We start from the raw sequence: 25,497 nt of genomic DNA on the forward strand, positions 1-25,497 counted from the left end.
GCGTATGCCTGCTCATCATCCGAGTCCTCCTTGCTGATCACCTGCGCCATCAGCTTCGCCTCAACGTAGGAGAGGGTGAGGGGCGCGGCCTTGGAGCTGCCCGCCGAGATACCGGACGAGACGATCTTCCACTTCTCTGAGCTGGGAAGGGAGGCGAGGAGGATGAGGGGGACGAGGTTGGCGTTGAGGGGGTAGCCAAGAGTGGCGAGCTGGGTGACCGATTGCCGGACGCGGTGGATGTGCGCACTCATCGCCTCGCGGGAGACGTCTCCATCGTCGGCGTCGGCGAGCTTCGCGCGGAAGATCTTGATCAGTTCGGTGACCGCCATCTCGCTGGTGTTGGTCTGCTCGAACTTCTCGACGAGTTTCTCCCAGAGTTCGCTCGCGTGCTGGTACTCGTGGAGCTCGAGGGCAATGTCATTTGAGAGGTGCTCCCGGATGGTGGAGAGGGCGCGGGCGTTCCGCCAGGACCAGGTCTCCCTCCGCGCAACTTGGTGAGTGGTGGAGGAGGAGCCCGATCCTGTGGATGTGGTGGTGGTCGCCGGAGCGCCGGGTGACGTGGACGGGGGTGAGGACGTTGTCGGTGTCGGTGGAGTCACCGCGATCTCAGGGGGAGGGGATTTCTCCGATCCAGTCACCACAGAGGTGAGATCGTCCCTGTTGAGGGCGTCGGTGACACGGAGGCGCCAGAGCGGCCAGTCCGCCGCATCGGTGAGCGTTGGGACCTTGCTGTCCTTGGGAGCCATGGCGCAGAGTGGGATAGAGTGAGTCGCAGATCGAAGTCTTGCTCGATTTAGGCCACGGGGCTCATAACCTTTCACGAGCTAAATAAGCGCAGAGAGCGCAAGACCTCAGTCTTCCTGCGTATAGGATAGCGACTTAATTCATACCTAAATAAGCGCAGAGAGCGCAAGACTAAAGTACAGTCAGTATAAGTAAGAGTAAAGTAAGTAAAAGACATACCCTCAGTCTTCCTGCGTATAGGATAGCGACTGAGGGAAAAGAAGGAAAGAATACACGCGTATGTACGGGGCCACCGGGGCAAAGCGTGGGGAAAAGTCATGTGATAATGTGACACCAACTCTGGGAATGTGACACAGTGATTCCTGGAGTTGGGAGCGGTCATGTGACTCCGGGTGAAGGCAGACTCGCCCTACCGACCACTTTTGACAGTCCGTGCGTTGTCGCCTTCGGTCCGTGTCTGTGTTCGGCGTTGCCGCTGGGCGCGCCAGCCCCTCCAGCTTGCCGCTGAGGGGGGCCTCTGAGGCCCTGCCCGGGGCTTTGTACCGGGTCTGTCGCTTGTCTCTCCTCCTTGCTGCTGCCATCCGACCGCTGGGTCGTATTCGATCATCTACCGCCGACGCTCCTGCTATCCGCAACCTCCCTACCCGTCGGTCACTCCTTGCATCCACTTCTGATAGGTTATGAGCCCCGGATGCGCACTCTCTGTGCTCTGGCAGCCCTGCCTCGTTTTTCCACCTCCTCCAGCCAATCACGTCCTTTGTCCTGTCACGCATCACACCACAGTCACCCCACATGTGATCAGCCACCTGCCATGTGATCAGCCACTCACCATGTGACTTGCAACTGCCAAGGTCACCCCCTCTGTCATCTGACTCTCATGTGACGTTCATGTTCATCTATCACATGACCCACCTGCCGCTGCTCACCTTCGCCGCTCATCGCCGCATGCAGTCGCCCGGCACCGCCTTCTTGCCTGCACTCCGGCGCTCCAGGACTAACCCTCCGCTCTGCGCCTTGCGACTTGATTGTCGCGGCTCGTCGCTGCTGTATGCGCGCCCTCGTCGACATGCCACCACCTTGCATATCCGGTGTTGAGTATCATCTCCACCTTGCGTCTGGTGCTCCAGGACTAGCCCTCCGCTCTGCGCCTCCTTAGCGAGCTACGTTGCTGATGCACGATGCCGCTTTGTGCGTAGTGGTCGCTGTCGTCCCCTTTGCCGCCGCCGCCGCTTGCCAACATGCGGCCCTCCTGCGCGGTAGCTCCCCTCGTCGGTTGAGCAACCGCTAGTGGATTGTCAAGTTGGGTGGGAGCCCACTTGCATCTCACTTGCGCGGTCACCTGGCGGCGCGCCTGCTTTGCCCCTCGGGGATATTTCCTTTTGTGTAAATCGCCCGTGATTTACCAAAAAGGCAAGTGTCCGTTTCCGGAAGGAGTTTCCCATACTCCACCGGGTGACTTGGCATGGCGCGCCCCCTGGCTGCTGCCCCTACGTCGGGTTCGGTGGGAGCTGCGTGGCATCTCTGCCAGATCGTTGGAAGGATTTGTTTGTTAACGTCTTTCTTTGGGCTGTGAGGACATCTTTTTTGTTTTCTCCTTTTTTGCTTGCAGGACCTTTATACCGTTCTTCCTTCGGGTGGGAGCTTTTGTTTCTTTTGCCCCTTTTCCAGCACGGTTACTTACTTATGTATTGTTCCTGCTTGCCGTCCTCGCTGGGTGGGAGTGTCACGAGTTGGTTATTGTTCTGTACAGCTCGACTCTAGCAGTCACTCGGTCACGTCACGTGTTCACGCTTTATATACCGAGTAGTCACACTATACACTCTTTAGTCCGTGCATTGTCGCCTTCGGTCCGTGTCTGTGTTCGGCGTTGCCGCTGGGCGCGCCAGCCCCTCCAGCTTGCCGCTGAGGGGGGCCTCTGAGGCCCTGCCCGGGGCTTTGTACCGGGTCTGTCGCTTGTCTCTCCTCCTTGCTGCTGCCATCCGACCGCTGGGTCGTATTCGATCATCTACCGCCGACGCTCCTGCTATCCGCAACCTCCCTACCCGTCGGTCACTCCTTGCATCCACTTCTGATATGCCTGAACTCTCCCTCAACGCGCGCTTTCGGTGGCGCCGTCAATGACAGCTCCTGCGCGATCTTTGGGCCGTAAAGCAGCTTAAGTTGATTGATTTGCGCCATCGCGGTAAGGTGGACATCGATGTTCGCCCAAGGGAACCTACGGCTGTGTATCGCGCGCTGCACGCGCCCACAAAAGCGCTCCATTGTAAACGCCCAGTACGTCCACACCGGCCCCATCTGTTCAATGCTGTCAGCGATGTGGAGAAGGGCATGTATGGTGACCGGGCATGTGGCGATGCGGAGGGGATCGTGCTGGTAGTAGAGCCTAAGTAACAGCGATGAGTTGTTGACAAGACAGGAAGGAGCGAAAGAGAAGGAACACGCACTTCTCAAATGTAACAACCCAATCCCGAAAGCCTTGGCGTACTAGGTCGAGCTCCTGACGTGATATCTTGAACTTCATGCACGAGTTGACCAGGCGGACGAACGAGATGAAATGAGAGTAATATACGGGGCGTTTAAAGCGTGACGAAAGGAGGGCGGGGCCGATATGGAGGATCCAGAAGGACCAAGTGTCGGCAGTGGAGCTAGTGTTGTCCTGAGCAATATCGGGTGGACGGGCGCCGAAAACACCTGGTATGGTGTCCCCAGAAGCGCCAGTGGCTGCACCGATGGCATCCCAGGCCGTGCGCTCGAACTGATAGTCGCCGGTTCCCTCGGGGATATCCTTGTAATCACCCGTCCAGAGCTTGATTAGGTTCTTGATAACATTCTCGAAGATGAGGTGCATGAAGTTGTAGGGAAAGGAGGTGGGAAACTGGATGGAGGGGAGTTGATATAGGATTGAAACCCCCTTCACACCGGTGCTCTTGGACAGTCGGTCTGCAGCCGCCTGCGAGGGAGCCAGCTGTACAGCGCGGCCTTGCTGAAGGATCTGCGCATGTGAGCGTGAAGGGAGATGGGCTGGATCATAGGACTTTGTCGCAGTAGGATCCGCTCTTGTGGAGGGATGGCGCGTGCGGTCTAGAGGCACGTAGTGCGTGGTGACGCGGTCACGACCAGGTATACGCAGGCCCTTGATGCTGCACATGCGACAAGGATGCAGGCCGTTGTGCCCCTTCATGTTCATGACCATGGAGACTGCGGGGATGTTGCCGAACGCCAGGATCAAGTATGACCGGAGCATAAACTTCTGCTTTGTCGCAGAGTCGTAGGCTGGAACGCCACCCGCCAGACGTATCAACTCCTCCACCAAGGGCCAGAGGTACGAGTCAAAGTCTTTGGGCTTGTTTGGATCGGGGATGACACCCACACACAGCACGTGCTCTAGCAAGCACCGTAGCTCGGGTGGCAGATTATAGTTGAAGACGAGGAGCGGCCAGCAAGTCTTCTTGCGGCGCTTGAAAGGAGCGAAGCCATCCGTCGAGAGTCCGAGCGCTATATCGTGCTCATCGTCAAAATACTTGTGGGTGAATGTCTGGCCTCCGACAGAGACGTGCTGACTACGCAGAGTACGGTAGTGAGAACCGTCCATGACATCCTGGACGTAGTCGGGTTCGCATGTGAAGTTGTGGCGATAGCGCAGCTTGTCGATCATGCCGAGGTTGCCATAGAAGGTACGGAGTCGGGGTATGAGGGGGATGTATGTGAATCGCCGGCGAGGGTTTCCGTTTGCGTCTAGCCGATCGGCATTGCAGAAGGGGCATTTCTGCTTGTCGGCGTGTGGTCCGGTATAGCAGCAGCAGGAGTTGACACAGCAGTCGTAGGGTATGGGCTGGAACTTGGCGAGGAAAGCAGCCCGGCGACGTGTGACCTTGTACGAGGCGACATTCGACTCGGGGAAGGCAAACCGCAGCTTCTCGAAGGTGGCCTCCGTCATTTCTGTCGTGTTTTTGAGAGCGAAATGGCGCAGAAGTGCAATGTCATGGTCAGACAGCTCCTCTCCTGAGATGCGATCAGCAAAAGCCGCGGATGCAGAAGTGATCCACGCACGAAAGTCCATAAGTTCCCTCATCAGGACTTCATCAAAGTCGTACTCATCATCAGGATCATAGCGTGCCTCATCCCAGTTCCAGCCGTCCTCTACAGGGTTTGACTCGTCCTGGGGGATCTCATCATCCTGGCCTTCTATCCACTCGTCCTCCCCGAAGCCAAAGACTGTTGTGGGCTCATCGTCCTCCACCACCTCAATGATAGGGTATCGCTGCCGTACGGGCTCGGTTGTAGGCAGATCGGTTGTCGTCAGCTGGTCCGTGGCTTCTTTGTGATCCACGGACAGTCCCGCCTCGACATCTTGTACCATCGAAGATCGGGTGGAAGATGGACCAGTGGGCGATGGAGCGGTAGGATGCGAAGCGTGGTGGTTAAGGTCATCCGGAGTTGATGATGATGAAAGACTGCTGGGGGGCACAGGTAGATGAGTGGTAGGTTGACCAGAGGATCCGCTCCCGCCACCAAAAAGCTGCCGGGCGAAGCGCGAGATCTTGACCTTCATCGGGGGGTTGGCGCTAAGGTAATTTCGCTCGACGCGGTTGGTGACATATTTATTGCATCCACAGCTGCAGATATGCTTCGCCTCACGTCGCTTGGGACCCATGAATGGAGTGAGCTTTGGATGGGAGAGCCTCTGTGGAAGATAGGTGTTGAGAAGATGAAGGACGATTGCAAATGCTTTTCGTGTCAGTCCAAGGCAAAGTCACGTGAGAGCAGGTCGAACTTGGTTTATCAGGAAGGAAACAACATGGATTGTTATGTTTATGGTACATGAGCTCACACAAGGTGGAAGGTTCTTGCTTTCCCCACCCTCCCCTCCTCTGCCTGTCCTCATCACCCTTCCTTCTTTCCTAGGCTCGCCTATCTCCCACAAATGATTTTGCTTCCCCGACGGCGCTATTGGGTGCGTGAGCAGGGCCAACATATGGACTATATGGAACCAGACATGGGCTGGGTGGTGCAGAGCCAACTCGTCAAGAGCAAGACGAGGCGGCGCGAGCGAGTCGCCGGGCTCACCGGACCGTCGGTGCCGGAATAGTCAGCAATTGCTCTCAAAAGTCGGGCGTGCGGAATCGCTCTCGAAGAGTCGGGCATGTAACGCTCCCTCAAAGGAGGGCAAAGGGCCCGCTCTCTTGAAGGAGGGTGCGCCATGCGAGCAAGGCGGGCGTGCAAGGGGGCGCGCGGGTACCCTCTCTCGAAAACCGGGCGTGCGTGAGCGCTCTCTCGCAGGTGGGGCGAGGCGCCTCCGCTCCCACTCGAAAGTCGGGCATGCGAGGGAAGGGAGCAATCTCGAGGGAAGACGAGGCACCAGACGAGAGTGAGGGAGTGCGGGCGCGGGCGCGGGACCCCGGTCAAAAGGAGGAAAGGGAGAGCAAGCGAAGGCGGGTGCGGGCGTATACACACTCCATCTCAGCTCGGGCATATAATGCTCCCTAGCTCCCTCACTCGCTCCCTCAGGCTGGGTGCTGTCAAGAGAGGGTCGGGCATATATGCGCTCCGTCTCGACTCGGGCGTGCGAGTATGCTCTCTCCAATGGTCGGGCGTATCCGCACTCCAGCGCAAATCGGGCGTATAGCGCTCCGTCTCTGGTCGCACGTATCCACTCTCGATCGAAGATCGGGCGTATAAGGGTGGAACTCGAGCTCGAGTAGGTCTTCTTCCTCCTCGTTGTCCTCCTCGTCGACCCAGTCACCCTCGTCTTCTTCCTCCTGGAGTGGGGGTGGAGCAGTGGCAGGAGGAGGCGCGGACGGCGTCATCTGCCCATTTGTATTTGTCCAGCTTCACCCCTCGTCCTGGACCGGGAAGCGGTCCTGCTCGCCCGCGGTTGATTCCCCGGCGATTTCCTCGCCCGAAGAGGACGAGGGCTCGGGGCTCGTCTCGCGCGGCTGGGTGCTAGCTACCCGCGGCGGCGGCTTGCGCGGCACCTTTGGGACCGGCTGTTCGTCCTCGCGCCGGCGCCGGCGCACACCCACGCCCTGAGGCGGCGGCGGTATGGGCTCGTGGCTCGGGCTGCTCTGCACGCTCTGTGGCGGGAGCCGGCCGCCCAGCAGCCGCGTCGTGTGCAGGAGCGCCCACCGCGAGAAGCCGGCGCCCTGGAACGGCGTGCTGCTCATCGTCTCCGTCGTCGAGAACGCGTCCTGGTCGTTCTGCGCATACACCTGCCACTGGCGTGCGAGCTGCTCCTGTATCGCCGCGGGGTGGTTGGGGTCGGGCGGCGAGACGTACGGCGCGCGGCGCACGTGCGTGAAGGGGTACGGGTAGGGCGAGCCCGCGGGGACGATGGTACGGAACGGCATCGGGTCCTTTTCGTACGCGGCGCGCGCGTTGGCGTTGATGAGCGGCGAGGGGGAGGGCGCGGCGGTCTGGCTGTGCGGCGTGGGCGGGATGGGCGCGTCGGGGCGGGGCGAGGGGAGGATGGCCTGGAGGTAGGCTGCGGTGGGACCGTCAACAAGGAAGGAGCCGTCCTCGGTCGAGGGGGTGTAGAAGCGCGCAGCGGTGGTGCGCGGGTTTCCCTCGATCCAAAAATCCCCGTGTACATACGCATTCCCTCTTCCACGATCTCCTTCCCCCTATCCCTTTCCCCCTTCACTTTCTCCCCTCCCCTCATCAGCGGACGGTCCTCACGATGACGGCAACAGTCATTGAGGTAGCTCTTGCCCTTCCCTTCGTCCTCGCTGCGGGCGTCCTGACGAGGTGATGTCCAGGGCAGAGGCCGGTTTGTCTGTGACAAAAGTGAGCATACGTCGTCAGTAAAATGACAGTTAAACTGACCCAGAATGAGCACTGCTGGGTCCTTGACCCTCGCGCGTGCAATAGCAAGTCTCTGCTTCTGACCACTACCCGCAAGCCTTGGCCCCGTTAACCGCTGCGAAATCGCTTGCACGAAGACGAGGACGGGCAAGGAGGACAGGGTAACGAAGGTGAGGACCGCCGAGCACGAGAACGTCAGCCCCAGACAGGTGACAAGCGTCGTGAGGTGCTGTACGAGCAAGCCGAAGCCGAGGGACGATGCGGCACGCACGTCGTCCGTCTCCCGCGCGGATGTCGCCATTATGCCGCCCGCACCCTCACCCCGGGCGACCGTGGTGTCGAACCAGGCTATGGGCTTATGCGCGAAGGCGGCGTAGACGCGACGGCGGAAGCCGAGGACGTTGCGCTCGCCGGTCCATATCCAGAGGCAGGACGTGAGGCTGCTGAGCGCGATCGAGCCGAGCGCGATCGAGCCGACTGCGAGGCCGAGGAGCTCGAGGGCGTTGATGCCGACGGTGTGCATGAGGGCGTCCTTGGCGGATTGCGGGGGGTTGGGGGTGAGGGGGAACTGGACGAACACGTTGAAGGACTGGCCGATCACATAGGTCTTGAAAGGCGCGACGCCACCCGCGATGATCGAGGAGAGGAGGGCGGGGAGGAGGAGGCAGAGCACGTCTCTCCTGCATCGTGAACGTCGTCTTCGTCGTCGAGGTCGTGAAAGAACGGGCGTATCCGCTCTCGATCGAAGGTCGGGGCGCATGAGACCCAGATACCGAAGGCGAGCTTTTGAGCATGCACCCTCCGATTTTTCCTGGTCCTCCCATCTCCTTGCCATGTGTTGTTACGGTCAATCAAAGAGGAGCTCCGTTAGGTTGGCCTGCTGCGCCCCTGCGACACCTTGTCGAGGCTTAGGTCTTGCAGCGCCGTGACATTGGGGGTATCCTCGTGTTGAAGCGCGCTGGCTTAAACAACGTAGCGGCGGTGGATGATGAAGGGTCGGGCAGGCCTCAGCACAACGAGGGCTTACAGCGAGTTTTCGCGAGGCAGGGGAGTGTGTGTTGCGGTCAAGGAGCTGGTGCGGCAGGACACGTTCGCCCTTGACGCGCTCGGGAATGGAGAGGGAGGGGTTGGGAAGAGTGGACTCGAGCTGTGACTGGCATTGGTTACGCTTCAGTCATGGGATCTGCTGGGCAAATTAGAGCTTTGAACATACTTGGAAGAAGGTATGGGGACTCACCTGCCGTGATGGAAGGTCATTCCGCGTCTTGCAGCGATATGAGATCGAGCGGTACGTGGTGAGTGCGAAATCCATGATGAGAGGTACCACCCAGTTACTTGGGAGCGCTGCTGGAATGACCCCACCAACGAGGTAGACACTGCCACAGGTGCGCCTGCAGCGCAGCTCTTGCAGCTCAACTGGGTGGTGATGGGAGGGAGTAAGTCGTCATGTCACGGTGTCACGCGAAGTGACAGCACGCGTCCGGCACTCGTCTCGCATCTATCTTGACAATAGCATGCCTTCTCACTTCGAACAGAGGATAACGGAAGTCATAGGCAGCTATATTTGTTGAAGGGGATACTTCCAGTGATGATCACTAGCCATTTCTACCTAGTTGGAAGCAGAACTCCGGTGACTTGCGCCCTCAACGCGGATTCCCAGGCTTCATCGTCTTCTCTCCATACACGGTGCGCCAGCTGTACGAGAGTGGGGAAAGATGTGGTGTAAGAAGTGCCTTGGGTCTGTGAAAAGACGATTAGCAATGTACAGGCGGTACTTGAGCCCACCCACGCAAAGCCATATCAAGGGCTCCCATCGTTCGTCCGCACCACTAACGGTCATCTAGCAAGGTTGGTAAGATGAAAGATATATCAAAAGACATTGAAGATACACGTACTGCACCGCCCTTTGACATGAGTCCGTAGATCATGACCGCAACGGTCAGCGCCGAATCGACGAACTCGTAGCAAGAGGTAGGCCAGCTAGCCCACTTCGGGGCGTGCCAATCGAGTCCACAGTGGTAAGTCTCGAAGATGAAGCGTGAGGGGAAGAGATGATTGCGTGTATCGTGCTCGCCGGGGGTGATCGTGCAGTAGAGGGTGAAGAATACAGATTTACTGCCCCCAGACTGAGTATTCTTGAGCTGAGTGCATATCAGGGATAGCAGAGACCCAAATTACTGTCAACGCACCAGTATTTGTTCACGCTCGAAGCAGCACAGCACCTCGCCTGGCTGTACATCCTTCCGACGCCATAGGGCATGGCTCAATGGAGAGATCGGTGTTTGGTCCATTCCGCGGCCGCCTAACCAACGGTCGGCAGCTCCAACATGTATCGTGCGCGGGTCAGGGTCATCCGAAAGGGTGGCATCGTGGTGTTGAACAGTAACGCTGTGTCGGATGGCAGGAATGCGCCGAGGAAAGAAATGCATATCGGGATGGACGTCACATTTGGGCAGTCCTGCGGCTTCTAAGAGGGGATCGGAGCACTCGCAGTACTTCGACATGCGCGTAGGTGACAAGGACAGATATGGAGGGAGCTTAAGGTTAGTCGCAGCCCCATGCACGACGAACGTGGCCACAAATTCAGGTCTCCCGATCGAAATTCGCAATTTCTCTCCGTGGACTTCCGACGCACCTCTCCATCGCCTCTCGTATTCTTGCTCTGCATGGGAAACACACCCGACCCCGAACCACGCAGAAGCAAGCGGAACCTGGCCACGGCTGAGGACCCTCAGTCAGAGGATCCGCAGGCGAAAAAGCGTCAGAAACGGAAGAAGGGCAGTCAGAAGAAAGACAAGCAAAAGACGGCAGGCGCACCTACAACGGGTCTAACGTCTCCGTCTGGCCAGATATCTCCTCCTGAACAAGGCTCTCCACCAACTGGGCAAGCACGCGCACCTAACAACGCCGGACAGCGTCGAGCCCAGGTACAGCCTTGGCTACCTAGAAAGTATACAATAGACATACATCTTTTCATACATTTATTAGACCCTCCCAAATACTTTCCTCCAGACATTTGACCTTTCTGTTCCTTAGAAGTTTTGGTTGACCTTATGTGCTCTTTCTAGAATATGTTATGTACTATATAGCTATGTCTATAGGGCTTCTGTATAGGTTGTATATAGTAATCTAATGTCTTTATGAGTACAGTAATGCATATCCTACTAGCTTGAAAGTATATCTATATAGACTAGTATACTGACTAGCACTGCTCAATAGATGTACGTTGAGCCCACTGATGTACTATATGTGTGCTATGATCAAGACCACATTGATATGTGTCTCTTAGAAGCACTACCTCTCATAAAGGTGTACATATAGCACACGACTCACTATATGTGATGTGCTTGGGCATCACCCATTTGGGAATTCCAAACAAAGACCCAGGAGCAACCGATAGGACTTGTCGGAGGGAGGGAAGTTGATCCAGCTCTCTCATCGGGCATGAGAAGGTATACAAGCCCCCACTCCTCACTGGGCAAGTGTGGCAGGCAGGATCACTATTGTACACCCGCTGCAGGACAAGAGATATCTGCGGAGGGCAGACGGCTGGGAACGAGACGATGAACAGGATCAAAGGTAAAAGCTGTCTAATAAATACATCCAAACAAGCTATATATGCCTTTGGCTATTGGTTCAGTCTTTGGCTGTGCCCCCAATATCCAGCTATAACACATTATGAGTCTAAGTCTGTAGAAGGTTCTACCACAATATACTGATCACTAGTCCTGACAAGTCATAATATGCTCTGACCACTAATTTCACATCCGTGTTAACACATGTATGTTATCCTGTCTCACTGCATGTTGTCTTATTGTAAAACAATGTAATGTGGTACAATAAAATAAGATAGAACCACTTGGGAAACATGACAAGACAGGGCCAGGTAGTACAGTGCAAGACTTCTCATCATATCGAACATCACAAGTCACTAGAACATTCTGTAATATTTGTCTGTGATTATCTTGCGGTGTTTTGAGAAGGAACTGTTATATCGTAGGTGATCTAATCCTATTGTATTCTTTCTCGGTAGCTATATACTGTCACATCTCAACCTTGCCCTATTTTATCCCGTCTTTTCTGGGTCTACTCTATGCTTGTCCTTTTTGTCTTGTCTTGTCTCGCCTTGGATTATCACATCTCATCTTATGTATCTATGTCTCTAGAAGTTTCTGTCAGGATCACTACCAGAACATTCTATCTCAATAACTTCCAGAGTATTCCACTACTTACTACTTTTGAGACGATTATCATAGTATATTGCTCTCACAGCAATAGTGACTTGGAGATACAAAACTGATAAGTACAAAGTGGCAAAGCATCTCCCAGAATTCAGACTTGGGTACTCTCAATAGACAAGCCAGGAAGGTAGAGCCACTAGATTATATATTATATGAGTGCTTACTGTAATAGGAAAGAGCTAGACCAGTTACTAGACAGCATAGGAACAGAGCTTTTAAGGCAAAGAAGGCGATGTTTCTACTTGTCAACACTGCAGAACATTCCATATCTCATTGTAGTAGAACATTCTAAATCACATTTCAACAGAAATGTCTGAATCTCATTGTGATAGAACATTCTGAGGCTCGTGATGTCAGAACATTCTGCTACGATGAGGCGTAGAACGTTCTGAAAGTCGTCGGTGCAGAACATTCTGCTACGATGAGGCGCAGAACATTCTGAAAGTCGTCGGTGCAGAACATTCTGACACTCGTCGTAGCAGAATGTTCTGAGACTCGTCGTAGCAGAATGTTCTGCAGCGTTTAGCAACAGAACATTCTGCTGAGATGAGGCTTAGAACGTTCTGAAAGTCGTCGGTGCAGAACTTTTGATGGGGCAGCAGGGCGAAAGTTCCACTATACCACCCGGAAGGCGGTGAGAAGGGCCCACCACACTCCCACCCCCTACCTGCCATGCGTTGACTGGCGGAGGGTGTAGCGTTGCCGGCCTATTGGGGCCCATTGGTATCGTACACTTACCTATAGCATATACAGCGCCACCTAGCACAAACAAACAAGAGCCAAACAACATCTATAGTCCATGGGTGCATAGTAGGGGTAGGGGAGGGTGGTGCGTCAGGTATACATAGGGTGTGATATACAAAATAACAAGAAAAAAGTCCAAGAAAAACAAGAAGGCGGGGCGGCGCGGCAAAGTCCATCGGAGGGGAGTGTCGGTCTACGCGGTGCTGCGACGGGGAGGGGCGATGGCTGTGCGGTGCAATTCGTACCAGAGCAGGCGCACGTAGAAGGCGACGACCTCCTCCTCGAACCAGTAGAACTGCCCGTACGTCATTCTCTCGGCGCGCGCGAGGTGGTCCAAGGATGCCGGCAGGCGCGGGATCCAGTGCATCATCACCCGTGCAAAGGCCTGAACGTAGCGCGAACGTTCCAGCCAGTCTGCCGCCGCAAGCCCACGACCCTCGCCGAGATCCTTCAAGTTGAAGATGTCGACCCCATCCCAGGTGCGCCTGTCGAACATATGGCGAAGGCGGTGCAGCTCCTCAGCCGGCGTCAAGGCGTAAGGGCGCACGCGCCGCTCAAGGTCGACGACATCTTGCCGGAATCCGAGCTCCTGGACGTAGAGCAACTCGTCCTTCATGACGTTGGGCGGCGGCAACATCCCAGGCTGGACAACGACCCCGCGGATGGTGTATGGCTGCAGCTGGCTCTTGACGAATGCGTCCCAGTCGAAGCCCTCGCCGAGCAGGTCGCGGATGATGCCCATTGTACCGGCGACGGCACCTTGACCCCGCATCGTCACACGCGCGAAGAGGAGTTGCTTCCAATCGGAAGCCTTGAGCGCCGTGCGGCGGCGAAGAGACTCCGAAGATGGCTGCCATTCCTTCTCCTCCGGGTTGGGAACCTGCTCCGGTGCGATCACCATGGGCATGTCCAACTCTCGGACGTCGCTCTGAGCGCCCTCGACAAGGTACGGAGCTAGGGCCGTCCAAGCCTGGACATAGAACGCGCAGCGTTCGTCCGTGTCGGGCCCGGTGATGATGGAGGGGAGGGGGAAGCTGCGGTGGTCGTCGGTCTTGCTGGACTCGAAGGGCCAATACGGTCGCACGTCCTTGATCTGGTTGTACCAGCTGCTAGGCATAGACGGCAGGTCAAGGGATGGATGGCCTGGGGAAGCTTCATGTTAGTAACAGGACGAGGTTAGAATGCAAATGCCCTCAAACGTACGTGCACGAGGGGGAGGGGTGGCCTTTCGGACGCGGCGCTTCGACTTCGGCAACGCAGATGTGGAGCGTCCCCAGCGCGACTGACCGGGGATCGTCGGCGTAATCAGCTCTGCAGGAGGCCCAGGTGGCGCACTCGACGTATCCGCGGCCTCTGTTGTTGTCGTTGGCGACCCCGGGGACGACGACGCATCTGCTGAACTTGGGATTGCTGAACTCGGCGCCGAGCTTGACGAAGTCGCGGCAGCAGAGCTCGCTGCAGTTGTAGGAGCCGAACTTGATGCGATCGTGGTCGAACTCGACGCAGCCGTCGTGGCCGAACTCGACGCAGCCGTCGTGGCCGAACTCGATGTCGAAGGTCCCGTTGATGCGGTCGTCGAAGGTTGCGCGAGAGGGGGAATCTCGTCGTCGGTGAAGCCGACAGGACGAAAGACGGGAGAATCAATCAACTCGTAATCCTCAAAGTTGCTACCGGCATAGAGGAAGTCGGGCAACTGCTCCGATGGGGCCTCGACCTGCTCGGGCACGTTGGCGGTGTCGAAGTCGAAGGGGGGGAGGTCATGCTGCTGCTCCCCATGCGTCCGTGGAGGACCTCCATTGCCGACCTCCGCGATGAACCCTGGAAGGTTTGCGAGTGGCCGCGCACGGGATGCCCCTCGCTCGAAGTCCACGAAGGCGAGCGGATCCTTGTCGTCGGAGGGATCATCGATGGGCCGGCTGACGGCGACGCGAAGGGTAGCATAACGATGGAGGTGCTTCACACGTCGGGGGTCCTTCGGCGAGCCCTCGAAGATGAATGGCAGGTTGTCGGGGTGGCGGTTGATGCACGCCATTTGCGCGGGCGTGTACATGGACTGCATCTCCTCGGCGTACGGCACGGCGATCCTATTCCTCGTGCGAAGGAGTTGGTGGAATTCGATGTCGTAGTCGCGAACGTACCATACGGGCACGCCGGCCGCGTAGAGTAGCTGAACATGGTGGAGATCCTCCGTCACCGCTCCGATGAACCAGTGCGGGGTCTTGACTTCCGGCGCGTCGACGAGCCCGGAGAGCACCGGCTGAACAAGATGAACAAAGTTCATCATGCCAAAGAGCTCGCGCCACAAGCGCTGGCACTCTCTAGCCATCAGCACAGCGCGGCGACGGCTCACAGGCAAAGCTCCCAGACGTCCCATCAGATGGCTGAGCGTCATCTCCAGACCGCGCGCCCAGGGGAAAGGGTCCATCTTCTTCCGCTTGCAGTCCGCCAGATAATCCGTCGCTAGCTTGCGGAGGGGGTTCACCAGCTTCTTCAACTCCTTGAAGACGGCACGCGAGAGCACCACCTTCTCCGCGTGCGGCTTGTAGTTGTCCAAGACCGACTCGAACCACATGTCGACACCGAGCCACATTAAGTGCCACGGATGGCCGGGGGCGGGAGGGCAGCGCGGAATGCAAGCGATGTGCGGGGCGTCAGAGGGCATATAATAGGTCGGCACGAGCGTCCAGTCCTCGGCACCAAACTGCCCATCGGAGCGCATACGGAGGCGGTAGTTGGTCATGTCGGGAGGGGGGACGTAGGGTATGTAAGAGGTGTTGGGGCTGAGGACGAGGCATTCTTCATGTTCGGTCCACCCCACTACGCGATTCCGGAGTGCGGGGTCGTCCGCTAAAGTTGGCGTCAGCACATACTGTAATAAAATAGCGAAGGAAGCACACGCACGTTTCTCCGCCAACTTGAAGCCATCCAATGGCAAGTTCCACCTCCCTAGGACACGTACGGGGTCGGGGAAGTCGTACCCGTACCCTTCATCGTTAAAATGTACGTGGCGGCGTTGAGGGCGATGGAGGGTAAGCCGCTCGAGCACAAGCCTCTCCACCACCGGTATGTTCGGTTGGCGGTAGAGGCGATAGTCAACGACCTACAAGAAGATGTGAGTAAAAGGCATCCGTGGAGAAGAAAACTGAGACGTACTCGCTGCTCCGGCGGGAGCTCGTAGTAGAATGGGGCACGCAGCGGCGGCAAATTGACGAGGACGTAGCGCTTGTCGAGGCGCGCGCGCTTTCCCGAAGCCTCCAGGGCTTCCTTCTCCTCGAGGAGTCGCTTCCGGGCGGCCTTGCTGCTGGGGACGGCGACGTACGTGTCCGCGTCGGGAACAAGATCCATGGGATCCCATGCGTGCTCGGGAGTGAGAGGCCGCGCGACGATGCCGCTAGGTTGAACGACGAGAGGAGGCGCCCATTCACTGTTCCGCGACACAGTCGATGTTTGCTGGCCGGCCGCGGGAGGGCGCGGTCTTGAGCCCGAAGAGGAGGGTGGTGCCATGCTCGAGCGCGCGCAGAGCGGAGGTCGGGGTTGGTGCTAGGTTCGCGTACGATCAGGCCGGTGAACGTGCCCTGTCAGTCCCACAAGAGATGAGGACTGACACTCTGTCCCACAAAAGATGAGGACAGAGCTCGTGTAGCGACGAGGAAGAACTGCCTGTTGAAATTTGTCAGTAGAGCGCTTCTTGATGACAACCCAGCTTACGAAGTCCCTTTCCCAAGCAGTGGCGAGAACCAGCTGCGTGTTCGCGTCAAGGGAGAGGAGGGCGACGCGTGCGAAGGGATAGGGAGGGCAGCGGTGGGCGGCGGTAACAGCAAGCGCGTTCGTTGACGAGCAGTTCCGCGTGCGTGGCGTTTGTTGATTTCTGTTGTGTCGTGTTGCTCTCTGATTGTTCCACGTGTCCCGCAGAACATTCTGCACTGTCGTTTGTCGTCGCCGCTCGCCGCCGCCTCCCCCTCCGGTCTCCTCGCTCCCTCCGCCTCCGCTTCTTCCCTCGCTCCCTCCGCTGCCGTCTCCAATACGACACACACGCAAATCCCGGACGAATACGCGACCGACCTCGAAAATGGCCATTTCAAGACCGATACCTTCGCCGCAAACCTCCTCGATCAAGACCGCCGCACCGCCCCGCACCTCGATGTCCCCGTCCTCATCTTTTGTGGGACGGGGATGTGGGTCCTCATCTTATGTGGGACCCACCCTCAAGCTTCCGAGACCTCGTCAAGTCGCCTTAGCCTCAGTCTGGACGTTCATACCGCGCAAGGAGGGTATTCTTCCCAAGTCGCAGTCGGAGTCTAGCTGACCCTTGAACCTACAAGATTCTACTTTTGCTTCCACCCCCCGTCCTCTTGGCCGTCTGCGTTGTTCGAAGATGTAGACGTGAGCCTCACTTGCGGTGCGTCTCTGCAATTCCCCGTTGCACATGTCGCTCACAAGAAGTATGTAGGCAATCCTCATTCGTTTACAGAACTCCTATGGACCCTACCTCGAGGTCAAAGTACCATGGCAATCCCTCCCTCCCTCCCAATGCCTTGATCGCGTCATGCGAGTGAGTTCACTCCCCTACTGATCCAATCTGCTTCCGCTGACTTACCCCGATCGGTACCCCGCGTAGCCACAATGCAGGCACCCAGCGCCAAAATGGACGGAACCAGATATAATCGATCTTATCGTAAGGTGAGTTCCTCCCCCCGTCTCCTTCGTCTTCGATGCTCAATGGGTCCTCGTCCACGTATCAGTGCAGCGAAGCGCTCCCAGATCGCGGCACGCCTGCTCGCATCCGACGATGGCGCGTCAACAAGCCAGCTGCCGGAATCCCGACCTTCCACGCCCACCAGAGGAGCCGTGATGGACGATGATCTTCTTAGTACCTCAATGCCCCCCACCTCTGACTATGAGCCATCGACACCCCTCCGTCCCCGCACATACACACCCACGACACCTATCAGAGGTGCTCTACGCCTGCAGTCGGGTACTGGAATGACACCGCAATCTCTCAATGCTAAACGAGTACGAGATCGGCGGAATGCGAGCCCGGTCGTCGCATTTCGCGATGCTGGTCGGGCTGTGGAAGGGTCGCGCGGGCGCCGTGCTCTGCCTCAGCAGATTGGCTTCGCGCTTGGTATACCGGAGGCCGACCTCGAACCAGATAACAACGACCAAGACGCGGACGAGATTGTAGAGGGCGATGGGCCTCCAATTGAAAGCGAAGGCGAAGAGATGGACATCGCAGATGCGGCTAAGGAGGCTAGACGGGAGGCGTATCGCGCGAAGCGCGAAGCTACAACAGTTCAATGGACCGCCCACGTCCTCCCCCAGTTGCGTGCGCCGTACATGCGCTTGATGCAGGAGACCAACGATCTACGCGATCCGCCCAAACGACTGGAGCCCTCGCGCGGGCATTGTAGTTGCGGCGGCCAAGAGCGGCGCGTACTCAACGTTGTCGTACTTCGCTTCAGCGGTGAGTCGCTTGCGCCGCAGCATGAGGCGTAAACTCATCGTCCCTAGACGTCTCGCGAATAACTGTGGACTCATGCAAGTGCCGGTCGGCAGCTCGTCAGCTCGTCGAGGTCGGACTGTTCCCGTGTGCACCACAGCGACCCTCCCTCGCAGTGGACATGAATGTCCTCGACTTCGCGCGACTGCTGTTCCTCAACATATCACCCAATGTGACGGCCTGGTGCAAGGCAACAGAGGCGTTCCTCCTCGCACGCTCGCACAAGTTAAATTATTCTGTAGGTGCTCTCGCTCGCTATGTAACTCGGCGCACTCATGCTACGTACAGGACAACCTTCGCAAACGGTTTGGCGCCGCCTTGCTGTGGTATACATATCTGTACGACAGCGTACAAAGCCATGTCAACGCTGTCGTGGCCGCCGCCCGCAACGCAACGCTAGCGCCACATAGCGGGGAGGTGAATGTCAGCGACGAGAGCAGCGATGACAGCACCTCCCCGCCATCGTCTTCGACGCCGGCGGCAAGACTTCCCCGGCGCGTCGCGGCCAATCCAGAGACCCCCATCGTCATCGGCCGCAGGCGCAAACGCCAGTCGGACGTCGACCCTGATGGCGCCAACAATAGCGCCTCCGACTTCGCCGCCGGCCCCTCGCGGTGTCGAGAGCCCCCACTCACCAGGCCAACGGAGTTTCTCCGCTCTCGATGTCCCGCGTGTTTCGGTGGCAATCGGCGGCTGAGCAAGCGAGATCCAAACACCCCCGATGCGCTTGTCTCAATCGACGCGTGTTTCTCTCAGAAGCACAACAAGCAAACGCGTGATCCGGTTTTCGATCATCCAGGCGGTATCATGTTATCGGAGGAGACCCTGCGGGCGACTCGCGACCGCGTAGACAGCCTTCGCAGCGCGAGCTCTAGGGCAACGAAGCGTCGGCCATTCGACCCGCAGTCTGCAGGCATCAGCGTCCCTACGGAAGCCTTGCAGAACTGCGAAGATAGCTTCAAGGCCGCACAAACCGCCATCGCAAAAGCGAATACCGGTGCTCACGACGTCACAGCGGCGATGGCGCTTCTCTGCCGCCACGACGTTCCCCTCTTCTGGGCGAATATGACCACGCCTGGGGAGCAGCAGTTCTATTCTGTTGCTCTCATGGACGCCCTCATGGCAGAACTCCCTTGCGACTGGGTCGTCGGCCTCCTATACGATATCGCGTGTCAAATACATCTCAGCGCTGTCAAGCATGGCCTATTCGGCGCCTATCTGGACCGCCTTCGCTTTGCAGTCGCCGTCTTCCACGCTTTCGGCCACGACTGGCCATGCCAGCTCATCTACCATCCTCGAAAATGCGTTGGCTTTGGGCTCACGGATGGAGAGGGGTGCGAGCGGTTCTGGTACTCCATCAGCAAGTTGATCCCGTATCTCCGGGTGGCGGGCGTAAGTACATCCTCCCCTGCTCGCAAATGGGGCATCGCTAATTGCATTTCCAGTTCCACCTGCGCAAGTACACCTTAAACGCGCAATTTGCCTTTGCCACAAAAGATGCCATCAAGGGCCTGGGCGCCTGGCTTCGTTGTAAGGATGTACGGCTGGCGGAAAAGCGCAACGAGGCGCGCACTTTACTCAACGAGGCTGGCGATGTGGCAGACGACGAGTCTTTCATCCGCGGCCAGTGGCGCGCTCAAGTCGCTGAGCAAACGAAGCCGACTCCGAGTAAGCTGCCTGGCTTGCGATTGTTACCACGGGCTTATCTTTCTGCAGAGCAAAACAAGAACCTAGGTCGCCAAGAAATGACGCGGGCATTGGAAATGCACGAGGACGTCGAGCGAGCCGCCGCCGAAGTGGAGGAGCTCAAGGCAACACAGGTGACGGGTGACCTGGAACACACGGCCGCCCTCCGGGCTGCGGAAGCGGCGTACGCCGCTGCTAAGGCTCGCTACGATCGCAAGCGCCTCCAGTTGGGCGTATCGGCACGCGCCGAGCTCAGCAAACTCGTCAACGACAAAATCCTCCACCGACGGGCCAATGCTCTGGTTTTGCTCCGACGCGCCCAGGTCGGCATCATGAAGCGCAAAATGGAAGTCGAGCGCGTGGTGCGTTCACACCGAAACAAGAATGGAGGTACGTCTCGCGCGGTTGAGCCTCAAAGCTCAGCTCACAAATTTACAGAGAACCGACTGCGGAAGCACGTCAAGACTGCAGCCGAGCGTCGCGAGGGCACCGTCAAGGCCATCGTTTCGAAGTACAACAAGGCGTGCAGTGAGCTTCTGAAGCTCATCAAACGGCAGCGGACTCGGAAAGGCGCGTGCGCTGTTCGCCCCCTTACGCCGTTGCCTAAGACCGGCCTCTGGGATCTCGACATCGATAATCCCTGCTGGGACGACCTCCGGTTTGATTCCGCTGATGTTGGGGCGCCCCCTTGGATGGCGGACGACAACGTGCGAAAGGCGATTCGCGGCGTCCTGTTACGTGACAGGTGCGCTGAGGAGGAGGCGCGCCTCGCGCACGAGCGGGAAAACGTCCTGCAGTGGTTTGAGGAGGAGTGGATGTCATTGCGAGCAGCGATGGCGGTCGCTATTGGAGTGCCAGGTACGCGTCGAAGAGTATGTTACACGCCTATATGACTCATAAGACCCCTTTCCAGATGCCCCAGCTCTTATTCATCAACTTGAAGGCCGCCGGCGGGCTTTCCTGCGCTTGGCCGTCCAATGGGAGAGATCCATATCCGGGATACGCGGCCCATCGGAGGCGGAGCTTATCGCTGCTCACGAAGACTTTGCGCTCGCCTCATGCGACGCTTCGTGGACATCCTATGGACAAGCGGACGCGCTACAGACCGTGCGCGAAGACGGGGAGGAGGAGGATGGGCCTGGCATCGGTGGCGATGTGGACGACGATGTAGATGAGGACGAGGAACTTGTAGATGCCATCGAGGACATTGTCGAAGCGCTGTATGACGTCGATAGCCGTGAGGACTTCATGGCGCAGGGCGCGGAGGGGGAAGGCGGGGCCGCAACGGATGGTAGTGAAGGCGAAAGTGAATTTGGGGACGGCACGGGTGACGAGCATGAGGGTATCGGGGTGCTTGAGCTAGAGGGGGGAGCAGACTCGAGCAACGAGGAGGAACCGGTAGATAGCTTCGAGTCGCCTCGATTTTTCTGAAGTTCGACCATGTACATACCTACCGCGGCCTTGCTCTATCGCCACGGACACCGCGGTATGATCGCCTGATGTTACGTGGCGAATAATACTAAATTTTCGCAGGTTTCTCCTTGTCCCCCATGTCGGACCTTCTACGTCGCCTGGGCGGTAAGTGTCGCGCTGGTCTCCTGCCGATGACGTGCCCTTCGACCCCGCCAGTCAACGCATGGCAGGTAGGACCATCGGGGGTGCACAATATCGGGCGGGAGGCCGAACCGCCATCTCCGAGCCATACCCTCACTGAGAACAACTTACAGCGCGTACGACTCGCAGTGGGGCCGCCTTCAGCAACGTCATCGCGCTTCCGGACGACGTTGACATTGCGCAGCTTTTCCTGGACGCAGAGAAGGGCCGTACAGAACAAGCCGGCACTCATTCGGAGAACGCATCCGTGTTGACGTCCCTGCCGTCAAGCCGGGCGCCCTCTCCGCTCTCCGATCTGACTGAAGAAGACCAGCGCGACGCGACCGACGAGCTTCTGTACGCCGGCGAGTATGAGGATCCCGCCCCTCAACCCAGCCCCTCAGCCGACCACCCCGGCACCGGCAAGAACAGCAAGGCGCGCAAGAGTCAGGCAAATAGGAAGCGCAAACGGCAGGAAATGGGCAACGCTAGCCAGGCGTCGAAGCACTTCCGCGCGGATAAGGTCCTCAACGCCTTCTGCGAACAGGCCGCCTACAACTTCGACGACGCGCCGGTCACCAGCACGGCGTTCACCTGCCTTCGCAACGCGTGGGAGATGGGCATACCGGAGCTCGAAGGGCTTGTGGGATACAAGTACCTGGCCTGGAACGGGTTGTACGTGCCCTCCACCTACACGTCGTAGCGTAAGCTAACGGTATGGCAGGGATAGCGGCGCAGTGACCGTCAACCCCGAGCAAGTCGTGATGGCCGTGCTTGTCGGCGGTGGAAGGGGGATCGACCATCTCCAGCTCGCGGACGCGCTTGAAGCGATGCGCCGCCGCTTGACGTTCGCACAAGAGGAGCGCGTCCACCGCCGAGGCAACTTTTGCGTCAAAGCAATCGGCTTCTCCCACGGCGGCGGGCAAAAGGTGTGCACGGACAGTAATCCCTTCGAATCCCACCCCTCACTGCTTGTCAGGAGCCCGGCCCGTTGAAGCACTCGGACAAGACCCAGCGCGAGCTGGCCCGCTTCCTCAAGCTGAAGCCCATGCGACGGATCGCGCACTTGAATTCTGGTAAGCCCCACTTGCTCATTATAGGCCGTCCTTTGACGCTCTCCCCAGGCGCCTTTCAAAACTGGGAGCCGAAGATTCACAAGCACTACGCCGACACACAGACGAAGCTTCTAGGTTGGAAGCCCCGCCTTCGCCGCTTCCTGAACTTCCCGAAGAGCGTATGGTCCTGCTTAACCATCAACTTCGGCCCGCAAACGCAGACCTTCGCCCACAGGGACTTCGGCAACCTTTCCTACGGGTTTTGCTCAATCACAGCCCTAGGGCGCTTTGACCCAGATCACGGCGGCCACATCATCCTGCGCGAGTTGAAGCTGGTGATTAGGTTCCCACCCGGCGCGAGCATCATCATACCATCCGCGCTCCTCACCCACCACAACACCCGCATAGCGGAGCACGAGACGCGGTACTCCGTCACCCAGTACACGGCAGGCGCTATCTTTCGATTTGTAGAGCACGACTGCAAGCTGGACACCGAGTACTACGCCGGCCTCGACGCTGCTGGGCTACAGGCCGCACGGAGCGCGAACCTATCGCGGTGGAGGAGGGGCGTCGCGATGCTATCGCGGCTGCCCAAACTCATGCGAGATGCTGCGGCAGTGAAGGGAGAGAAGTCGTCGAACGCGGCCAGTTAGTTTACCAATATGTATAGTCTACGCCTCGAAATATTCACGACGGACAGATCCCCCGGCTTATGTGGCAACTGCCATGTGTCAGAAGTTCAACTTTGGTATGTCACACGATCGCGTTCGCTTCGGCGAACTCCGTGTTCGTTTTCATTTAACAAATGATATTCAGGCAACCCTCCTCCTCACGCAACGACGATGACCACGCAGCAAGTCATCCAGCTGAGCGTCGTCAACATCCCTCCCCTACCTCCTGGGTGCGAAACATTCCGATACAGTCGCTCGCCGGTTCAGCAGGCGCTGTGGAAGGTGCGCGGGTCCTATACATACAGCCTGCAAATGGGTGTATGGGTTCTCGCTCTGTCGCGGGGCTTCGGGCGTAACGCAGGCTGTACGTCCTCCTCGCCCTTTACAATCGTCTTGCTAACGCTGAATAGGGACGGACAAGAAACTGGTCCGAGAGCTTTGTGGGGCAATCACCCCGTTGGTGCGCCATTGCCGCCCGCAGTTCGGGAAGCACGGCGAGCACCGCCTCCTCGAGCCCTTGTACCTCAAGAGGCTGCATGCCGAGCTCCGTGAAGAGGTCAAGGCCGAGGCCAACAACGTTCTCAAGATGCAGCGCTGGATGCAGCTCGAAGGCGAGTTCGAAGGCCCCGTTCACTGGTACAAGGACTACGAGATCAACGTTCGCTTCGTTGTGGGGGAAGACCTGGGGAAGGTGCGCTGCAGGTAGCTCGCGAAGTTGACTTGTATTGACTGCATATACAGGCGCGCGAGGTCACACGGCGCACGACGACGGTCCTGAACATGTTCATCCCCGCGAATCGCACGGCGTGGGTGGCGAGCCAGGACCTCGACCCAGGTGTGAGCGACCTCTACCTTCGCCTCGCAAATGGCGCGCTTATCAACATCTCGTGGTGGGACACCGTTCCGGCCCCCCTCCCTGGGTCGGGCGACGATATTGTTCTCGAAGTTCACGCCAGGACCTGGCCTGGACGCCCCAACCACATTATACCCCCGACCCCCACGGCTCAATGCGTGGAGTGCGAGTTCTACGCCATTGTACGCCCTTCCGCGCGCCCTTCGACGTTCGCTAACACCTAGCAGCACAGCGCTATCCCAGCCACATTCTGGCTTCCCGTCCTACCGGGGGGCTGGATCATCCCCGCGCACTACAAGGAGCTTCTTGGACAGCAGGGCTTCCACAAAGGCGTCGCGACGGTCGTAGTGTTCGGCGAGCCAAAGCGCACAATGGCGCTGAAAGTCACGACGTTGGCGCAGCCTGTTGCAGTGAGCTCGGCCCCTGCACGCCCGCCACTACTCGTTTGGCGCGCCCTTTGCGCCCACTGCTTTGCAGCAAGTCCACCGGAATCGTACCACTCGCTTAGCCATTTCTGCTAGATACCATAGTTACCCTTCCCTTGGAAATCATCGGCCTTCGGGAGCTATAAGTTCACATGCCACCCATATCAGTACTTCCTAATGTGGTTATCACAGGAAGTTCTAGACATTTGAGCAATCACGCGGCCGCCTACATTTCAAAGTTCAACATGCGAGGACCTCAGATCCATAGATCTATCGGCAAGTATTTTGTTTTGTTTTCACCGGCTTGGTCCTGAAAACTTTCCATCAGACATTTCCGGGTCAGTCGCGTGTTAGGAATTCGGCCGAGCCAGGATTTTTGGCCATTCTTTCTTCCCCTCCCCCAAGACGCGCACCGAAGTCGATTGTACGAACAAGCATGTCGCCGCCCCCGCCCTCGCCACCTCCGCCCTCGAAGCCGACTAATCGCAAGGCGAAGGCGCCCGCCAAGCCACCAGCCGCCCCGACGCGCCAGCTTCCAGCGTGCATAACGAGGAACCCAAGATATGCGAACACTCCCGACGCTCCGGGCGCTGCTACCGCCTCGTCGACCCCCAGCAGTGCCTCGGGCGCAGGACAAGAGGACGACATGGATGTTGATGTGCCGCGGGTGCGCCTTGCGCAATTTACATCTCCTCTAGATAATGCTAACTAACCCCTCTTTAGCCGCAGTCCCCATCGTACGCCGAAGTCGTTCGCGGCCAATCCCCTGGTGTTCCAGCGACCGGCAGGTCCTCATCTGTTGTTGGACCTCGTCCTGGAACCCCGCCGCCCCCGTCATCTATTGCGCGGGGGTCGGCGGCGGCAAGCCGCCCTGCGCGCCAGGTGCTCGACTTTGTGGCCGTCCCCTCGCTGCCGTCCGCTACGCGCAAAGGAACGTCTCAGCGGCGCTCGCAGCGTGGCGCTCACAGTGCCCCTGCCGAGTCCTCGTCCGGCTCCGAAACGGGCTCGAACTTCGAACCCCCTCCCTCGTTGGCGTCCGACGAGGAGGAGGAGGAGGAGAGCGCTGCGACGCCCAAGCCCAAGCCCTCAGCCAAGAGGGCGAGGGAGCCTCCCTCTCCTTCTACTGCCACGCTTCCACCCAAGAAGCGACGCGGCGCTTCATCGCGCGAGCCCGTACAAGTACC

The 25,497-nt window shown here is 58.2% G+C and overlaps 13 protein-coding genes across 13 annotated transcripts; 6 read left to right on the plus strand and 7 right to left on the minus strand.

Annotated features, from left to right (window-relative positions):
• Positions 1-1,172: 1,172 nt before the first annotated feature.
• SCHCODRAFT_02451583 (uncharacterized protein) lies at positions 1,173-1,420 on the minus strand (the record flags this gene model as incomplete). The annotated part of the gene is made up of 2 exons (XM_050342559.1): positions 1,173-1,332; positions 1,389-1,420. Coding segments are annotated over 2 exons (192 nt in total), but the record flags the coding sequence as incomplete, so codon positions are not given.
• Positions 1,421-2,793: 1,373 nt separating this feature from the next.
• On the minus strand, positions 2,794-3,069 carry SCHCODRAFT_01096617 (uncharacterized protein; the record flags this gene model as incomplete). Its single annotated transcript, XM_003031023.2, has 1 exon — positions 2,794-3,069. A coding segment is annotated over one exon (276 nt), but the record flags the coding sequence as incomplete, so codon positions are not given.
• A 58-nt stretch (positions 3,070-3,127) lies between these two features.
• On the minus strand, positions 3,128-3,937 carry SCHCODRAFT_02506256 (uncharacterized protein; the record flags this gene model as incomplete). Its single annotated transcript, XM_003031022.2, has 1 exon — positions 3,128-3,937. The coding sequence occupies one exon, from the start codon at positions 3,935-3,937 to the stop codon at positions 3,128-3,130; it is 810 nt and encodes a 269-aa protein (XP_003031068.2).
• A 246-nt stretch (positions 3,938-4,183) lies between these two features.
• SCHCODRAFT_02543984 (uncharacterized protein) lies at positions 4,184-5,310 on the minus strand (the record flags this gene model as incomplete). The annotated part of the gene is made up of 2 exons (XM_050343624.1): positions 4,795-5,310; positions 4,184-4,746 (listed from the first exon to the last, which is right to left on the minus strand). Coding segments are annotated over exons 1-2 (1,065 nt in total), but the record flags the coding sequence as incomplete, so codon positions are not given.
• A 2,335-nt stretch (positions 5,311-7,645) lies between these two features.
• Positions 7,646-8,305, minus strand: SCHCODRAFT_02504318 (uncharacterized protein; the record flags this gene model as incomplete). The annotated part of the gene is made up of 1 exon (XM_003031020.1): positions 7,646-8,305. A coding segment is annotated over one exon (660 nt), but the record flags the coding sequence as incomplete, so codon positions are not given.
• Positions 8,306-9,085: 780 nt separating this feature from the next.
• Positions 9,086-10,228, minus strand: SCHCODRAFT_02543986 (uncharacterized protein). Its single transcript, XM_050343625.1, has 4 exons — positions 9,735-10,228; positions 9,442-9,686; positions 9,335-9,386; positions 9,086-9,285 (listed from the first exon to the last, which is right to left on the minus strand). Exons 1-4 carry the CDS (start codon positions 10,047-10,049, stop codon positions 9,151-9,153), a joined length of 747 nt encoding a protein of 248 aa, XP_050199521.1. The 5' UTR covers positions 10,050-10,228; the 3' UTR covers positions 9,086-9,150.
• Positions 10,229-12,723: 2,495 nt separating this feature from the next.
• On the minus strand, positions 12,724-16,034 carry SCHCODRAFT_02504581 (uncharacterized protein; the record flags this gene model as incomplete). The annotated part of the gene is made up of 4 exons (XM_003031018.1): positions 12,724-13,673; positions 13,734-15,377; positions 15,432-15,630; positions 15,684-16,034. The coding sequence occupies 4 exons, from the start codon at positions 16,032-16,034 to the stop codon at positions 12,724-12,726; spliced, it is 3,144 nt and encodes a 1,047-aa protein (XP_003031064.1).
• Positions 16,035-18,055: 2,021 nt separating this feature from the next.
• Positions 18,056-18,375, plus strand: SCHCODRAFT_044710 (uncharacterized protein; the record flags this gene model as incomplete). The annotated part of the gene is made up of 2 exons (XM_003031435.1): positions 18,056-18,268; positions 18,319-18,375. Coding segments are annotated over 2 exons (270 nt in total), but the record flags the coding sequence as incomplete, so codon positions are not given.
• A 291-nt stretch (positions 18,376-18,666) lies between these two features.
• Positions 18,667-19,065, plus strand: SCHCODRAFT_02478319 (uncharacterized protein; the record flags this gene model as incomplete). The annotated part of the gene is made up of 1 exon (XM_003031434.1): positions 18,667-19,065. A coding segment is annotated over one exon (399 nt), but the record flags the coding sequence as incomplete, so codon positions are not given.
• Positions 19,066-19,095: 30 nt separating this feature from the next.
• SCHCODRAFT_01045551 (uncharacterized protein) lies at positions 19,096-20,093 on the plus strand (the record flags this gene model as incomplete). Its single annotated transcript, XM_003031433.1, has 3 exons — positions 19,096-19,422; positions 19,476-19,698; positions 19,747-20,093. Coding segments are annotated over 3 exons (897 nt in total), but the record flags the coding sequence as incomplete, so codon positions are not given.
• A 246-nt stretch (positions 20,094-20,339) lies between these two features.
• On the plus strand, positions 20,340-20,697 carry SCHCODRAFT_02478693 (uncharacterized protein; the record flags this gene model as incomplete). Its single annotated transcript, XM_050342764.1, has 2 exons — positions 20,340-20,574; positions 20,630-20,697. Coding segments are annotated over 2 exons (303 nt in total), but the record flags the coding sequence as incomplete, so codon positions are not given.
• A 1,660-nt stretch (positions 20,698-22,357) lies between these two features.
• SCHCODRAFT_02668525 (uncharacterized protein) lies at positions 22,358-23,017 on the plus strand (the record flags this gene model as incomplete). The annotated part of the gene is made up of 1 exon (XM_003031432.1): positions 22,358-23,017. One exon carries the CDS (start codon positions 22,358-22,360, stop codon positions 23,015-23,017), a length of 660 nt encoding a protein of 219 aa, XP_003031478.1.
• A 189-nt stretch (positions 23,018-23,206) lies between these two features.
• Positions 23,207-24,409, plus strand: SCHCODRAFT_02668526 (uncharacterized protein; the record flags this gene model as incomplete). The annotated part of the gene is made up of 4 exons (XM_050346592.1): positions 23,207-23,317; positions 23,517-23,726; positions 23,777-24,070; positions 24,116-24,409. 4 exons carry the CDS (start codon positions 23,207-23,209, stop codon positions 24,407-24,409), a joined length of 909 nt encoding a protein of 302 aa, XP_050199523.1.
• Positions 24,410-25,497: the final 1,088 nt, after the last annotated feature.

Source organism: Schizophyllum commune (assembly GCF_000143185.2).
Source record: "Schizophyllum commune H4-8 unplaced genomic scaffold SCHCOscaffold_7, whole genome shotgun sequence".
NCBI classification, from domain to species: Eukaryota; Fungi; Basidiomycota; class Agaricomycetes; order Agaricales; family Schizophyllaceae; genus Schizophyllum; species Schizophyllum commune.

What these genes read in the sequence shown, in the direction of transcription:
- SCHCODRAFT_02543986 (XM_050343625.1), bottom strand. Translation starts at nt 10,049, where the DNA reads ATGTCGAAGTACTGCGAGTGCTCCGATCCCCTCTTAGAAGCCGCAGGA. An exon ending in TCGAGCGTGAACAAATACTG is followed by an intron (nt 9,687 to 9,734) that starts GTGCGTTGACAG and finishes ATATGCACTCAG; the next exon opens with CTCAAGAATACTCAGTCTGG. An exon ending in AGCCCTTGATATGGCTTTGC is followed by an intron (nt 9,286 to 9,334) that starts GTGGGTGGGCTC and finishes GTCTTTTCACAG; the next exon opens with ACCCAAGGCACTTCTTACAC.